The following is a 17,461-nucleotide window of genomic DNA, read 5'->3' as shown; positions in this document are numbered from 1 at the left end:
TTCTAAAGATGAGTGAGGCACAGAGTGGTGAAGCGACTTCGCGGAGGTCACACAGCGAGCATGTGGGGAAATTCGTACTCAGACGAGCTGTTAACAGCCAGCTTGTACTCCATTCACACCCCAGCCCTGCAGCGCCAGGGTGGTGGGCTGTCCTGGGGACCGCTGGGGCATGATGAAATAGGCCCTTCCCTGGCTCAGTCCACAGGATGCCAGAGGAAGTCCTGGGATACAGAGCTGGACGGCTGGAGCGCTGGTCCTGAGGCTGCTGCCAACTCCCTGAGCTGTGGGAAGGACCACCCGGCCTTCTTGCCTCTAGGGGGGGCGTGGGGCTCCTCCTGGGCTAAGGCCCCTGCGCTGTCGCTGCTGCACTGCTCTGACACCGCCGCTCTCTGTTGCCTTAGGTCTGTCCTTCTGCCAGCTGCACAGGCAGCAGATCTTGCTGAGCAGCTACATTAACAGCACGGCCACATCCTACCTCCCTCAGTGTCAGGACTCCGGGGAGTACGCGCCTGTGCAGTGCGACCTGCGGCGGGAGCAGTGCTGGTGTGTGGATGCGGAGGGGATGGAGGTGTACGGGACCCGCCAGTGGGGGCGGCCGACGCGATGTAAGTCCCAGCACCCCCGGAGTGGCACCTGCAGCCTTCCACACAGTCCCCCAAACTGTGCCAGGGCTCCCCGAGAAAAGGCACGGGACCTGGCCCTCGGCACAGAGAAGAAAGGCATTCTAGGAATATTTTACCCCCTCTAATAGTTCCCCATGGTGGATGGCAGTCTTTGCCTGCTGATCATTAGAAGCACAAGCCCGGGGGCGGGTATAGCTCAGCGGTAGAGTACAGGCTTACCACGCACAAGGTCCTGGGTTCAATCCCCAGTCACTCCAGGAGAAAAGTAATGATAATAAAAAAAAAGAAGCACAAGCAGGATTTCAACAAGCATCTCCTGTTGGAGCCTTAGTCCCCGACAGGGATGCTGTCACATGTGTAGTATGAACAGATGCATTTAGGCTATTTAGGAAGCATATGTGCATACATACCTCCTTGTAGGTAAGAATAAAAATTTTTTCCGTGGAAATGCTTAGGTCCAAAGAGCTGTGAGATAAGAAACCGCCGTCTTCTCCATGGAGTGGGCGACAAGTCACCGCCCCAGTGTTCTCCAGACGGAGCCTTCATGCCTGTCCAGTGCAAGTTTGTCAACACCACAGACATGATGATTTTCGACCTGGTCCATAGCTACAACAGGTGAGGGCAGCCCGGGCCTGGGGCCTGCCGGTCTGGGGCCATCCCCTCCTATCTCCTGCCAAAGTCCAGGCTGACTCTGGGGCTGGATGCTGGATGTGTGATACCCGCAGCCTGGTGGGACCTGAGAGTCCTCACGCTCATTTGCTGTGATGGAGTCCGGCAGGGCTGCGGCGTTTTCCACAAAGCAGGCTGGGAATAGCTATTCAAATTAGAAATACACCAGTTCTCTGACCCAGCAGCCCATGGGGTCAAAACACCAGAATGTGAAGGCCTAAGTACGATGTGTCTATTTCATCGTTTTTCATTGTAGCCAAAAATTGGGAACAAAGAGGCTGAGCAACCCAAGGTGCATGGCTGGATACATGTGCACCCACCATGAATATGTATGCAGCCCTTAAACAGGATTCATTAGGGCTATAGCAGCTGATTTGGAGAGGATCCTGCAGCATATTATGATAATATAGCATAGCCTATAGGTGCAGCTAACAGGATTTAACTTTTAGAAAACAAATAAGCGTGCTCCTTCTGTGTGCACATATGATTACATGACTGCGCTTGTGTCTGCACAGAGAAGAGTATGAATTAGCACGCACTGGGTGGTTATCAGAGCCACCTTGAGGGTCAGGTGCTGTGGAGAAGGAGAAGACAGAAAAAAATATGGCTCTATAAAAACATGGACCGTTTTTAATGCAGTTTTGTAAAAGTATGTGTATGTATGCTCTCATAAATAAGTTTAACTTAAAAATTTAAATAACAAAAAGAAAAGAGAGATATATTATAGGTCTCAGACCAAATAACTGAATAGCTTTTGGTTATTTGAGATGGTTACTTTATTACTATCAAGGGCCCGCATAGACTTCAAATCTAGTTGAAATATTCTGAGTAAAAATAAAGAAGAATATTAGACCATGAGTACTGATTGAAATTCTCTTGGAGAACCTGAACATTTATGTGGCTGGCTTTCAAAGCAGCCTGTTTCTTTCCCTAAAAGAGAGGGAATTCCCAGGGCTGTACCAGGAGGGGTCACAGATCAGCAGTCTGTGAGCAGGAACTGTCCCAGAGACAAGTCTGGTTTGAGCCGCACAGTATTTTAAAAACTGGGGAATTGTCAGCAGAATCCTATGAAGTTTCTGTTTGTGTAGGTAAAAATAGTTGAACATTAGCAATTTTGTATGTCCACCCCAATACACAAAATTCTGAATTCCTGATTCTAAAGAACAAGGATGGGGGCTGCATGCCTTGTCTTGCGGCACCAAGAAGCTGGCCCTGAACTCTTCCTTTTGGACTGAGCACACGCCCTCCCCTGCTCCGGGTCTCTCCCTGTCCGGATGTCATACTTACTTCTGCTTGTTCCATCTGTTCGCATTACCTGCCTGGCCCCATAGCATTTGCCGTTGTGACTCTCATTCTGGCTCTGCCACTGCTGGCAAGGTGACCTGGTCGCTTCCTCCTCTGAGCCTCAGTGTCCCCATCTGTGAGGACAGCACTCGGCTCATTAGGTCCTGGTGAGGATCTGCTGAGCCCTTGTCCATGAAACCCCTGCAAAAACTGTAAATTATTCTGCATCTGTAGGGAATCCTCATGCATCATCAGCTCCAGCAAATGTACATCCTTCCCCCCAGGCCTAGAGAGCGTACCCCTGTGCATATAGGAATCTCCAAACAGCCGGGCTTACTGAAGCTCATTGATGCAAACCAGTGTATGTTCAGTTCAAGTTCAACTGAATATGCTCACCATGTGCAGGAATTTGATATCCTTTTATCTACTTGAATATTTACAGAAGTAATTGGAAAATGATGGCCTTTAGCACATAAATGGGGCTTCTGAAGCTCAGAAGTTAGGGAACCCTCCCTAGGAAGCACGATTAGTGGGTTCTAGGGCTGTCTGGCTTCCTCTGCTATCCCACAAAACCTCGATTCATCTCTGTGCCCCGTGGACTATAGCACAGAACCTTGGGTACTGTCAGCCTGCAGTCATCAGAGGGCTTCTTGCAGGTGCCAGCCTGAGGCACAGTTCCCAGCCCCTTCCACAAGAGGGCAGTCAAGTTAAAGGCAAAAGTTCGGGACTGAGCATCTATTGTTAAAGAATAACAACAAAATTTACCCCTGAAATGGGATCCTTTCTTTTATGTAAGCAAGCATGTCCCTGGGCGCATTCTGATTTAGGAAGGTCATGGGAAAGTTCAGGTGGTTGGTTACTAGAAGCCCAGCCACAGTCAGGAATTTTCTGATAAGCAGACGGGGGCAGCCGGCAGCCCCAGTGACTCCACTGGGCAAAGAGTGAGGAGCCCTGGGGGCGATGTGGAGAGTCTAGGCCTGGTACCTACAGTCGGCAGGTGAAAAAATACCGCATGGCCGGTGATATTTGAATTTTGGGTAAGCAAGGAGTAATTTTTTAGTATAAGTGTGTCCCCAGTGTTGCATCAAGAATTTTAAGCCTGGAATAGGGGGTTGGGTATATTTTATTAACCATCAGACTTGGATTTTAAAAAGAGTGGACTGGGGTTGGGGAAGAGCAGAGTGGGTGCTTGGAGGTGACCCTGCAAGTCTGAAGGCTGCTGCCTCCGTCCAGGTGAGAGGTGCTGTTGACTTGGACTAGAGCAGGTGATGGAGAGGCGGAGTGGGACGGCAGAAATACTGACTTGGTGGAATCCACAGAACCTGGTGACAGTATAGATGTGGAGGGTGAGGGAGGGAAAAAGTTAAGGATGTCTCCAAGGTCTGGTTTCCGAATGGATGATAGAGGGTAAGTTAGAAAATGAAAAGTCACAAATTTGCTTTTGGAATATTGACTCTGAGGAGATTTCTTTGGGAAATTCAAGTGGAGACATGGCATAAGGCAACTGACCTACTTCCTTGGGGCTGCAGGGAGGCTGGAAGCCTGTGGGCAGCTCGTTTGCCAACCTGTTGTGGGTTCTTCATGTGCGGGGTGATGATTTACACTTGAACTTGGCCATAGCGTTTGCTCATTGAAGAGGTCCTTTTGCCTCCTGAAAAGGCCACTGCTAACTACACCTATTTGGCCAGTGACTTAAAAAAAAACATGTCCTGATGGGGAGTGAGCTTTGTTGGATTTTCTGGCTCTTCCTCACCTTTCATAGGCTCTTGCCTAACTGCTAATTAGGGTACCATATTCTGGCTGAGCAGATTGTAGGTAAAGGTCTTAAGAGCTGAAGTCATTACCAGGGCCTTAGCGATCTGACTTAAAATTCTGTCCATTGGTTTCTTTATCAGTTCTTGTCCTTAGTGGCTGAGCTCACTCAGACCTCTTTAAGGGCCTTGGCACCTCATGCTATTCAGATAACCCAGTGAGAAGGGCAGATGCACCTTCACATGTGAAGGGGGCCTCATCACCTGAACTTACTAGTGACTGCGTGGAGAAACTCTCGTGGACTAACCTCCGTTACCCTCACAGGAGGGCTCTGTAGCGGTCTGTGTGCACCAGGCATTCTGCTAGTCACAGGTCCCGGCTTCAAGGAGGGCGCCTTGAACATTGGAATCCGATAAATTGCTAATTTATTCACCGACGGTTAGATTTCTGGAGGCACTGTCTGTGAGAGGAGCCAGAGAATGTCTCTGAGTAAGGAGTGTTGGCTACCTCAGCCCAGAGGCGTGAATCCTCCTCTGCAAGTGAAGGGGACCGTTTGCCTGGCAGGGACTGACGTTTTATATTTCCCAGAGCCTTATTTGTGACTTCTCTCGTCTATGTTGGCCACAATCGGAGCAGAAATGCAGAAATGCCACCATTTCCCCTTCCACGATCATTTTCTTACTGGAGGGCTCTTTTATTACCATCCTGAGATCTTGCTTTTTACTCAAGAGAAAGGCAGCATCCTTTCCACTGGTTAAAAGTTGAGGCGGACCTTCGGGTTAGATGGCTGGACATGGGACTAGAGTGATCTGAGCTCCCTGGGCCTCATACTGGAATGGGCTTCAGAACTCCGGGCCACCGTGTGACTCATCAGTGTCTATTAGAAAAAGGAAAAGCTGGGCGTGGGGCATAGAGAGAAGGGTGTCTAAACAGAATCACACACCTCTCAGGATATGGGGCAGGAACTGGGTACAGCCAAGCACACTGAGTAGCACCATCAGCAGAGATCACGTGGTGGGTAAAGCCCGGACTGGAACCCCAGCTCCCACCGCTAGTTCAAGATGGTGGCCAACATCCCTCCCTCTTTTAACCTCTGAACTGGGCATGAAAAAATACCACCTCCCTTTTAGGAGGGTTAAGTGGATTGAGTGAGTCAATGTATGTTACATATTTTGCAGACTGTCTTTTACAAAGTGGAGTTCAATAAGAAGAAGTGATTTTTGTACTATTATTAGCACTTTTAGAGTTGAATTATCCCCGGTTCCAGTGAAGGAACTTCTGTTACACACCTCCAACCAGTGGTAACTGGGCCAAGTGAGTTTTCAGTTTCTACTGTGCAACTCCCTCACTATAGCATTCTTTTTAATTTCACTCACATACTCACAGCAACAGACCAGCAACATGGAAAAAATCCATAATTCTACAGTGCATCCACAGGTTTTGTTTCGTGTATTCATTTCCATTCAAAGTAACCAAAACTTGAGCAGCCTGTGTTCAGACTCTGAGCAGTTCCCGCACGATACATTCCCTTCCAACACTGGTTCATGCGCATGGGAGTAACTGCAGTGGGCGTACATGCTGTTTTGTGTTCTCCCTCTTTACACAGTGTTATGCGTGCATTAGGGAGTTTGCTATAATTCATTTCCTAATTGTCCTGTCTTTGGATGTTAAGGTTGCTTTCATTATTTTTTCTAGAATAGATTACACAGCAATAGACCTGTCTGTGCAGAGAGCTGCTGTTTCTGCTAACTTATAGGTTGGGGATATATTTCTAGACGTAGGTAGAAAACACATCATGCTTGGTTTCATAGACTTGCTATACAGGGCATGAAAACGAATCTCTCTGTGTTGCATAAAGATGAAAAATGCGTCTCTGGTTGCTCTGTCATTGCACGGGGGAAGAACTCCTGAACACAGCTTTATATCACTCGAGCTTCATATTACTTCCAGGCTGGGGAGCCCAGCCACTTAGCTCTGTATGGCACTTGCCAGGTCAGGCATGACTTAGGCATCCTTTTCCTCAACATACGGAAAGTGATGTATAACCCTCGTGAGTGATGCCATTTGATTTGGTGGTTTTTTTCAATGCTAGAACTGGGAAATGTCCTACATTAGGAATTTCCTGTGATGGAATCTGGCTTCTTTTCAAGCTCTTGATGAGATGTAAAGGGTTCTGAAGCGTGTGATCTCCCCACATGAGATCATCGACAACGTACCATATGTTTGTAAATCACGTTTGGCCTTTAGTCCCTAGAGTTACATTCTAGTAAAGGAACTCGTTAATGCAATTTCATTAACTGTTTTCTGCCTAATCCTGTGAGACACAGGGTTGGGCATAATTTGATCAAATGCCACGAGCGAGAAAAATGCTAATTAGTAGGTGACAGCCAAGCACAGCTTTATTTTCACAGGTCCAGCCTCGCTCTTGCCAGCTCAAATCAATTTAGAAAAAAGAAATACATTTACTGCAGGAGGCATGGAGCAAATGGCATGAGATGAAAAAAGCAGACATTCCTCATCCCCTTGATGACACAAAGCCACATTAATCTATTTCTACAGGCAGAGTGCACGATGGCTGGCCTTGTATGAAATGGTGACCATAAATCCCATTGTCTCTCAGGTTCCCAGACGCATTCGTGACCTTCAGTTCCTTCCGGAGCAGGTTCCCGGAGGTGTCTGGGTACTGTCACTGCGCGGACAGCCAAGGGCGGGAGCTGGCGGAGACAGGTGAGCGCACCTCCGGCAGTCTGAGCGGAGGGGGTGGCATCCCCCAGACCCGAGAGCCTGAGTGTTACTCCCTGTAAAGCAGAGAAACCTGAGGCTGTCTGCTCCCCTGCCAGGCTGCTTGGGTAGTGAAGAGGGCGTGGCCTTTGCAAACTTTCAAGGGTGGTACTTTTTTTTTCTCTTCAGAATGATTTTTTTTTAATTGAAGTATAGTCAGTTTACAACGTTGCATCAATTTCTGTGTGCGGTATAATGTTTCAGTCATGACATACATATATATTCCTTTTCGTATTCTTTTTCATTATAGGTTACTACAAGGCATTACATGTAGTTCCCTGTGCTATGCAGTGTAAACTTGTTGTTTATCTATTTTATATATAGTAGTTAGTATCTGCAAATCTCAAATTCCCAGTTCATCCCTTCCCACCCCTGGTAACCATAGTTTGTTTTCTATGTCTGTGAGTCTGTTTCTGTTCTGTCAATAAGTTCATTTGTGTGTGTGTGTGTGTTTAGATTCCACATATAAGTGCTATCATATGGTATTTTTCTTTCTCTTTCTGGCTTATTTCACTTAGAATGATGATCTCCATGTCCATCCATGTTGCTGCAAAGGGCATTACTTTATTCTTTTTTATGGTGGAGTAAGATTCCATTGTACACACACACATACATACGTGTGTGTGTATGTATATACACACACACACATATATATATATATATATATATACACATACACACCACAACTTCTTTATTCTAGTCACCTGTTGATAACCACTTAGGTTGTTTCCAAGTCTTGGCCATTGTAAATAGTGTTCCTGTGAACATTGGGGTGCATGTATCTTTTTGAATTAGCATTCCCTCCAGATATAAGAAGGGTGGTACTTTGAATGCAGCTGCTGCTGGTCCACATGGTGCCTCTATGCAGACTGGGAAGAGGCACCCGTCTCTGGGCAGATGCAGCTCCAAGCTTGGCGAGTGGAACACAGGATGGATTTCAGTCTCTCCTTGCTCTCTAAGCAGTGCTTCCTTGTGCTGTGAACAACCTGCACAACTGTACAGAGCTGCTCTGACTTTGGAAATCATTAAAGTCTTATTCAGATCCCAGGCACAGTGAGGGTGAAGGTTCTGGCCTCTTATGTCTGTTTGCAGGGAGAGGTCAGGGCTTCCTTTCTGGATGAACCCATCCCTCCCAAAGCTCGCTGTCTTTGCTCAGGTCTGGAGCTGTTACTCGATGAAATTTATGACACCATTTTCGCTGGCCTGGACCTCGCTTCCACCTTCACCGAGACCACCCTGTACCGGATATTGCAGAGACGGTTCCTAGCAGTTCAACTAGTCATCTCCGGCAGATTCCGATGTGAGTTAATAAGCCGAGAGCAGAAGTGCGTGTTTCTGCTGGGAGGAAGCTCCTTGGGTTTTGAAGTCGCTGCGGTTTCCATGGCTGTCCCACCGAAGGGGGTGTGGTGCAGGGATTTACGAAGTCCTGCCAGCATCCAGAGCGCAGGCTGCAAACGCACCAACCGTCTCCTCCTTTCCCGCCTGGCTCTCTTGTAGGCCCCACGAAGTGTGAAGTGGAGCGGTTTGCAGCCACCAGCTTTGGTCACCCCCACGTTCCGAGCTGCCGCCGAGACGGGGGCTACGAGGCGGTGCAGTGTCAGCGGGAAGGGTCGTGCTGGTGCGTGGACGCCCGAGGACGGGAGGCCCACGGGACGCGGCAGCCAGGGCAGCCTCTGTCTTGCGGTGGGTTTTCCTCTCCTCGGGTTATGTGACTTTAACCGGTTCTCTAGACCAATCACTCCAGACCCATTAATTCCATGCCTCCTGAGGGTGCCCCGCAGGCCCTTCAAGTTCAACACGTTGGAAACCTGTTTATCATCATTAATCTCTGACATGTTTCTCATCTGGAGTCTGACATGGTTGCTTCCTCAGGGAGCTCAGAGAGCATTAGAAGAAAAGAGAATTAAGCGTACGTGTACTACGAGAGACGTGCGTAGTGGTGACTAGAGGAGGACAGCGTGGTGTGGGGTCAGTTCTCTCCTGCAGCATGTATGAGGAGGAGACATCCAGGAAGGCTTCGTGGAAGAGGTGACACTTGATGCAAGTCTTCTAAATAAAGCTGTTTCCTGCAGGAGGAAAGAGAGGTGTTCTCTATGGATAGAGCTAGAGAAGCAAAATTATAAGGGTATAAGTACAGATGGTTCGCAACTTATGATAGTTTGCGTTACAATTTCTCAACTTTGCGATGATGCAAAAACGATATGCATTCCGTAGAAACAGTACTTTGAATTTTGATCTTTCCCTGGCCTGATGATATGCGATACAATACTCTCTCATGATGCTGGGCAGCTGTAGTCCCCAGTCAGCCACACGACTCTAACCCGTATGCTTACAACCGTTCTGTACCCGACAGTCATTCTGTTGTCTGCTTTCAGTACCATATTCATTCAATTACATGAGATACTCAGCACTTGATTGTAAAATGTGTTGGGTGATTTTGCCCAGCCGTAGGCTAAGGTAGGTGTTCTGAGCATGTCTGAGGTAGGTGAGGCTCAGCTAAGATGCTGGGTAGGTGAAGTGTGTTAAACGCATTTTGAACTTAATGATATTTTCAGCTCATGCTGGGTTTATCAGGATGTCACCCCATCAGACTTGAGGAAGATCTGTAACAGGCACTGGTGTGCTCATGAACACCGACTCTGAGAAGGACAGAGAAAAGCCTTGTGGGAGCATGATGTGATGGGCGCTCTGAAAGGTAGGGGGGATGAGGTGTTTCACATCAAAGCAGAGGCTTGGGGGCTTCGTTCTGGAGGTCAGGTGAGGCTGTTGAGGGGTTTTCAGCTGAAGAGTGCCATGATGGCTGCTGTGTTCATGACGGGAGTTGTGCGTAGGGAAGACAGCCCAGGTATTTTGGAGGGGAGACCGAACAGGAGGATCAGGCTGCAGGCCGTGGGGCACCTGAAGGCCACTGCAGCGTCCTGACGAGAGATGAGGGGAGTATTTCGTCTTCCTGGGGCAGCTGTAACGAGTGATCCTAACCCAACAGGCTTCCAACAGCAGAAGTATATTCTCCCATAGTTCTAAAGGCTAGAAGTCTAAAATCAGGTGTCAGCAGGGCCACACTCCCTCTGGAAGCATCAGGGGAGAACCCTTCCTGGCCTCTTCCTAGCTTGTGTTGTCACAGCGATTGCCAGAGTTCCTTGGCTTATGGCAGCAGAACTCCGAACTCTGCCTCTGTCGTCACATGGCTGTCTTCCTCTGTCCCTTCCGCCTGGCTTATAATGACACCAGGATTAAAAGCCCACTCTAGAATGACCTCGTCTTAACTGATTACAGTTCCGAGGATCCTAGTTCCAAATAGGATTACATCCTGAGGTTCTAGGAAGGATGTGAATTCTGGGGAGACATTATTCAACCCAGTATGGGAACCGATACTGAGGTAGGAACCGTGGGCTGTGCAGAAGCGTGTGGACTTGAGACACGTCCTTAGGCATCCCAGTAAGACTCCATCCCATCTCCCAGTAAGACTCGGAGGGTGCTGGCAACGGAGAGGGAGGATCCTGGGGCACCAGCAGGCTTCCACCTCAGGGAAGCTGGGGGGATTCAGCAAGGTTTGAAATCGGGAAGGAGTACAATCTTTTCTTAGAGCCTCAAAATAGATATTACTGTTAATTACAGTTCTTTCAGTAATTCCTGGGAAATTATTTGATTTCTGCAACTTAACATTTTGAGTACTCTGCTCAGTATTTGGTAACATTCTACCTGCTAAGTGTAAGGATGTAGAAAAAGAAAATTTCGAAGCTCAGGTAGTATTAACAATTATATTTTAGTTCTATTAAAACCTGGAGGATACTGTGCCTTCCAATTTCCAGGTGCAAATGAAGAACTGTGGTCTTCCCCGTTAAAACCAAGAGTGCTTCCAAGTGCATAGGTCATTGTTTTACTTTTTCTCTCTGGTGCATCATCTTATTTCCATGGAAACAATGCCACAGGGACCAGTGTCTGGATTTTTTTTTTTTTTTTTTTGCCTTGGTAACACTACATAACAAATGAATGGACATGATACACTCTTAATTTGGAAAGAGAGTAAGCAGGGCACTGAACTTGACTTCCTCCATCCTTTCCCGTAACACTCAGTAGAGGCTGTGGCCGCGTGGAGGAATGTGTTATATGTTCGGATGTTGCCAGTCTTCCTCTTTCTCTCTCTCTCTCTCTGACTGCATGTTCCAGCTCTTTCCCTGTTGCCTGGTTACAGAAGGAAACTGGCTGACTTCCTTTTTGAAATTTGTGTGAACTGAGGGGAAAGAATTATTTTGAAAAGTTGGAAGTGGGTGGGTTGAAAAGGACTTCTGCGATTTATGGTTTTATGGAGAAAAATGGAGCTGCCTTCCTTCTACCTATTTGACTGAGACAATCAGAATTTAAATTTAAAATCTTTTTTCTTAAAGTGGTGACAATCAGCTTGGGATATTCAGATAGAATGACCAGACCATGCCTGGAGTTGACTGAGCTGATCACTGTGTTTTTAAATTAGTTTGTTTTCTTAAACTTTTTAGGGGGTGGGTGGGAGGAAGGGAATTAGGGTTTTTAAAAATAAACTTATTTATTTATTTATAAATGGAGGTACTGGGGATTGAACCCAGGTCCTTTCCTTGAAATTATTAATTGTGGGGAAGGTATAGCTCAGTGGTAGAGTGCATGCTTAGCATGCATGAGTCCCCAGTACTGCCATTAAAAAACAAAACAAAACAATAATAAACTAAATAAATAAACCTAATTACCTCCTCACCCTCTCCCACCAACAAAAACAAACAAGATCTTTTTTCTTAATGTGATGACAGTCAACTTGGGATATTCAGACAGAATTCCAGCAAAAGCATTTCATTAAAGGCAAATAGGAATTTGTTGCACAGCAGTTCCTGGGGCTGCCATAGCAAATGACCACAAACCGGGGGAGCTTAAAACAACGGAAACGTGTTCTCTCATGGTTCTGGAGGCCAGGAGTCTGAAGCTGAGGTGTCAGCAGGGCTGTGCTCCCTCTGAAGGCTCCAGGCAGAGTCCTTCCCTGCCCCTTCCTAGCTTCTGGTGTTTGCTGGCCATCTCTGGCATTCCTGGGCTCACAGCTGCTTCGCTCCAGGCTCTGCCTCCGCCTTCACATATGTTTCTTCCCTGTGTGTCTCCTCCATGTAGTCACATGGCCTTTTATAAGGACACCAGTCATTGGATTTAGGGCCCACCCTAATCCCGTACGACCTCATCTTAACCAATTACATCAGCAAAGGCCCTATTTCCAAATGAGATCACTTTCCGAGGTTCTGGGTGGACAGGAATACCGGGAGAGGCAGGGCGCCAGGCAGGAAGACATTACTCAAATGAGTACATTTGGAGAATGTGTGTGGTCAGGTTTTCAAAAAGTGGGCTGGTGTCTCTGAGCCTTGCCTGAGAAGGGGCGCCCCTCTAGTAGAAGCTAGGAGTACTCACGGCCCTGAGTGGACTCTGCTCAGAGGGAAGGGGAAGCACAGAAAGACACAGAGGGGAAAGAGGTTCAAATTCAGTCCTTGGCTCAACGCTTTCATCTCATCGCCAGGCAGGTCTGAGTGAGGGCTTGTGTCAGAATGACCTGTGATGGTAAAACCGTTTCTCTGTTTGCTTGGTCTCCTGCAGCTGAGGACCAGTCCTGTCCCTCGGAGCGGCGGCGGGCCCTGTCCAGACTGCGCTTTGGGCCCGCGGGCTACTTCAGCCAGCACGACTTGTTCTTGGTCTCTCAGGGCGTCACCAGACTGGCCACATCCTGCCCACCCTCCCTCAAGGAGCTCTTTGTGGATTCTGGGATTCTCCAGCCCCTGCTACCAGGGCAGGGGAAACAGTCTGGTGCCCCAGAAGGTCTCCTCAAAGAGGCTCTCCCGGCAATTCTTCCCTCCCGAGAGCTGGCCCGTCTCGCCCTTCAGTTTACCACCAACCCAAAGCGACTCCAGCAAAATCTCTTTGGAGGGAGGTTTTTGGAGAATGTCGGCCAGTTTAACTTGTCTGGAGCCCTGGGCACAAGAGGCACATTTAATTTCAGTCACTTTTTCCAGCAACTTGGTCTCCCAGGCTTCCAGAATGGACGGGCAATAGCAGACCCAGCCAAGCCCCTCTCCGGGGGATTGGATTCCAATCCTGCCACGGAAGCCCCCGGAACCCTGAAGACAGGTGTTGCTACAAATAAGTCAGTTGTGGGCAGCTTTGGCTTTGAAGTCAACTTACAGGAGAACCAAAATGCCCTGAAATTCCTTTCTTCCCTCCTGGAGCTTCCAGAATTCCTTCTCTTCTTGCAGCATGCTATTTCTGTGCCAGAGGACATAGCCAGGGATTTAGGTGACGTGATGGAGATGGCACTCAGCTCCCAGGGCTGTGAGCAGACACCTGGCAGCCTTTTTGTCCCTTCGTGCACTGCAGAAGGGAGCTACAAGGATGTCCAGTGCTTTGCAGGAGAGTGCTGGTGTGTGGATTCCCGGGGCCAAGAGCTTGCCAGCTCCAGGGTTAGGGGCAGACGACCGAGGTGCCCCACAGAGTGTGAAAAGCAAAGAGCACGCATGCAAAGCCTCTTGGGCAGCCAGCCCGCTGGGTCCAGCCTGTTTGTCCCTTCTTGTACCCGCGAGGGGCACTTCCTGCCTGTCCAGTGCTTTAACTCAGAGTGCCACTGTGTGGACGCCGAGGGTCAGCTCATTCCTGGGACTCGAAGTGTACCTGGAGAACCCAAGCAATGTAAGTCTGTTGGGGATTCAGTCACAGACTATGATTTCCCCCTGGGGCGCCGAAACAGCACATCACTGTCGTAGCTAAAGCCCAAGCTTCTGTTAATAGCGTAATTTGCTAGCTGATGCAACAGTTGTCCAGAAAGGTCTTGATAATGTTAACCACTCTGATGAGTGAACAGAGAGATTTCTTTGGCCTTTAGGAACTGCCACTTATGTCTCTGTAGTGCTGGCAACAGCTGGCCTCAACCCTGTCGATTTTGTGATAAGGCTGCTCTTCTCTAGAGATTTTCACACATTTAAGGTTGATGGGGTTTCTATGACTGCATGAGGTTTTAGATGGAGTTTAGACAGCTTAGGGCTTCCGCTTTGGTCTTTGGGGCTTATTAACCTTCTTAACCTGATGTCCCTGTGTTTTGTTCCTCCCCAGGCCCCACACTCTGTCAGTTACAGGCTGAGCAGGCCTTCCTGGGGACTGTGCGGGCCCTGGTCTCTAATCCCAGTGTGCCGCCCACCCCCTCTGGCATCTACATTCCACAGTGCAGTGCCAATGGGCGGTGGAGACCTGTGCAATGCGATGGGCCCCCAGAGCAGGCCTTCGAGTGGTATGAGCGATGGGAGGCTCACAACAACGGTGGCCAGGAGCTGACCCTCGCGGAGCTGCTCATGAAGATTGTGAGCTATAGAGAAGCAGCTTCCAGAAGCTTCCATCTCTTTGTGCAAAGTCTGTACGAGGCCGGCCAACAAGCCATCTTCCCGGGGCTGGCAAGATACTCTTCTCTCCAAGATGTCCCACTGGCGGTGTTGGAAGGGAACCTGACCCAGCCTGGGGGGAACGTCCTTCTGGAGCCATACCTCTTCTGGCAGCTCCTGAACGGCCAGCTCAGCCGATACCCCGGCCCCTACTCCGACTTCAGTGCTCCGCTCGCCCACTTCGACCTTCGGAGCTGCTGGTGTGTGGATGAGGCTGGTCAAAAACTGGAAGGAAGCCAGACCGAGCCCAGCAAGGTCCCAGCATGTGAGTTACACCACGAAGAACCGAGTTTGTGGCTTTGTTTAACGGGTGTCTGGTGGGAGCGCACTGCGTGCCACAGCTGGAGTCAAGTTTAGAGAAGGTCAGATACACCCCTTCAGTGTGTGCTGTTCAGCCCAGGTGGCTGGTGAGGGGCTTAACCAACAGATTCAGATTCATTTCTCATGGTTCCAGAGGCTGGATGGTCAAGGTGTTGGCAGGTTTGATTCCTGGTGAGAGCCGTCTTCCGGGCTAGATGGCCACCTTCTTGCTGTGTCTCCACATGGCAGAGAGAGGAAGAGCTCCGGTCTCTTCATCTTTTTATTGACACTAATTCCATCATGAGGACCCCACTCTCACGACCCCATCTAAACCTAGTCAGCTACCTCCCAGAGGTCCCAACGCCAAATACCATCACACTGGGGATTAGGGCTTCCACACATGAATCTGGGGAGTACACAAACATTCGGTCCCTAACACTGAGGCACAGAGAAGGAAGGTGATTTCCCTACCTGACACAGTCAGGTGTTGGCAAAATTACTGTAGCTAATTTTTAAACGTTCATATAATTGATTATTTAAATCAATGCCTCAGATTTTAACTGGATGTTTTCTGTGTGCTAAGCATTATCTTAGCTGGATTAAGGTTATAAAGTGAATATGACCTGGACTTTGCCCTCCGTGGCTAAGGTGCCAGTAACCACTCAGAAATTAGATGCATTGTTTGGTTAACCAAGGCACACTGATTCTTTTGCTACTTACAAGTGTACTGTGAGGTGCGTGGGACCTAAGGAGGAGCTTCTGCCTTCGAAGAGCCTTTAATTTACTTGAGGGGATTTAATTAAAGGACTAATTGGAGAGCTGCTGGAGGAGATCTGTATGTTCAGCTTTGAGACAGGTGGACAACTAAGAAAGCTATGGTGTGTGAGGCATAATCAGAATGTGGCTGACTCTTTAACTAAAATGCCTTATTACCAAATAGCCGTGCAGGCGGTTTGAAAGAACAGCCAGACAGATTCAACACTAGTATTACCCAATCAGAATCCCGCTGACCAGCAATTGCTAATTTTACAGGTAATATTGTAATATTTAAGTCCAACAAAATATTACAGGTAATATTGTAATATTTAAGTCCAACAAAATCTCTCAGTTCATTCTTTGCCATGTTCAATGTTGTCCAGACCTTTCTGGATACTGTGAAAATTAATCAGATTTTTTTTTATTTTAATTTTTTTCTTTTAAAAAATGTTTTACAATTTATAAAGGTTACTACAGTTACGACAAAACATTGGCTCTGTTCCCTGTGTTGTACAGCACATCCCTGTAGCCTGTCTTACACCCTCTGGTTTGTACCCCACCCCGAACTCCTATATCACCCTCCCCTCACTACTGGCAACCACTAGTTTGTTCTCTATATCAATGAGTCTGCTTCTTATTTTTTTTGTTATATTCCCTAGTGTGTTGTGTTTTTTGGATTCCACATGTAGGTGATGTCCTATAGTATCTGTCTTTCTCTGTCTGACTTACTTCGCTGAGCATAATGCCCTACAAGTCCTTCCTTCCACGTGAGGCTGTGGGTCAGGACGGCTGGTCCTAAAGTCACGCGGATTGACTGGAGCTCTGAAGCAGCTCGTGCCTGCTAGGGGCTGGTTTAAGTTGCACGCCTTCTCCATGACTCAGCTGGTTATCTGTAAGGCACGGATAAGAATACTATCATACTGGGCTGTTGCATAAATGAAATTAGATTGTTATAGTACAGCGCCTGGTGTGGAATACGCACTGGCTACTACTAATCTTCTCACACAGTCAGGACTACATAAATGTTGAGTGAAAGCAATGGTGGAGATAAAATAGAAAGAACATTCCAGGTTGCAGAAAGAGCTAGGGAGAAGGAAACAGCTGAGGCAGAAATTGTGTGTGTGTCTGCACGCGTGTGTGTGTGTGTGTGTGCACGCACGTGCATACTTCAAAGGGGGTCACAGGGAGCTAGGAGCCACTCGTGGTGGGTGAACCCACCTGTGATGTCTTTACTCCCCCAGGTCCTGGCTTTTGTGAGGAAGTGAAGCTCCGTGTCCTGCAGTTCATTAAGGAAACAGAAGAGATTGTCCTGGATTCCAGCAGTTCTCAGTTCCCTCTGGGAGAGAGTTTCCTCGCTGCCAAAGGGATCAGGCTGACCAAGGAGGAGCTCGCCCTTCCTCCGCTGCCCCCATCCCGGGAGACACTCTTGGAGAAGTTTCTGAGTGGGAGCGATTATGCCATTCGATTGGCAGCTCAGTCTAGTGAGTGCCACACATTTCCGGTTTCTTGTTCCATCTCTTTGGGGGAAGCAAGAGCTTGAATCAGTTCCTCTTTGGTCATCTTTAGGACTTTCGTTTCCCCGGGCCTGTGGGTTCCTGGGAAAGAAAAGGCAAAATCAAAATCATTTTTGTGATCCCATCCAAAGCTGAAATGCTGCCCACTTCTCAAGATGCTCCCACATCCTTCAGCAGAGCCGCTGTTGGTGGCGGGGGGCGGGTGGGCAGGGCTCTACACTTTGTATTGCAGATGGTGCCTGCAGCCCACCGCGAAGCCAAGTGTTCTCGTTAAAGTGTGAGGGGCTCTTGTTAAAATGTTAAAATGTGTGAGCCCCAAATGTTCATACGCCCCCATAGCCAGTTCTGAAGC

At 48.3% G+C, this 17,461-nt stretch overlaps 1 protein-coding gene across 2 annotated transcripts in view; it reads left to right on the top strand.

Moving 5' to 3' along the window:
- TG (thyroglobulin) overlaps window positions 1-17,461 on the top strand; it is a 203,803-nt gene that overhangs the window by 3,363 nt on the left and 182,979 nt on the right. For both annotated transcript variants that reach the window (XM_064476826.1, XM_064476825.1), the window contains exons 4-11: window positions 402-605; window positions 1,079-1,238; window positions 6,949-7,055; window positions 8,266-8,409; window positions 8,607-8,792; window positions 12,714-13,796; window positions 14,217-14,804; window positions 16,837-17,076. In XM_064476826.1, coding sequence (XP_064332896.1) covers window positions 402-605; window positions 1,079-1,238; window positions 6,949-7,055; window positions 8,266-8,409; window positions 8,607-8,792; window positions 12,714-13,796; window positions 14,217-14,804; window positions 16,837-17,076 — 2,712 coding nt within the window. The remainder of the gene's footprint in view (window positions 1-401; window positions 606-1,078; window positions 1,239-6,948; window positions 7,056-8,265; window positions 8,410-8,606; window positions 8,793-12,713; window positions 13,797-14,216; window positions 14,805-16,836; window positions 17,077-17,461) is intronic.

The sequence above is a fragment of the Camelus dromedarius genome, chromosome 20, assembly GCF_036321535.1.
Source record: "Camelus dromedarius isolate mCamDro1 chromosome 20, mCamDro1.pat, whole genome shotgun sequence".
NCBI classification, from domain to species: domain Eukaryota; kingdom Metazoa; phylum Chordata; class Mammalia; order Artiodactyla; family Camelidae; genus Camelus; species Camelus dromedarius.
This window is presented reverse-complemented; position numbering and strand designations above follow the sequence as displayed.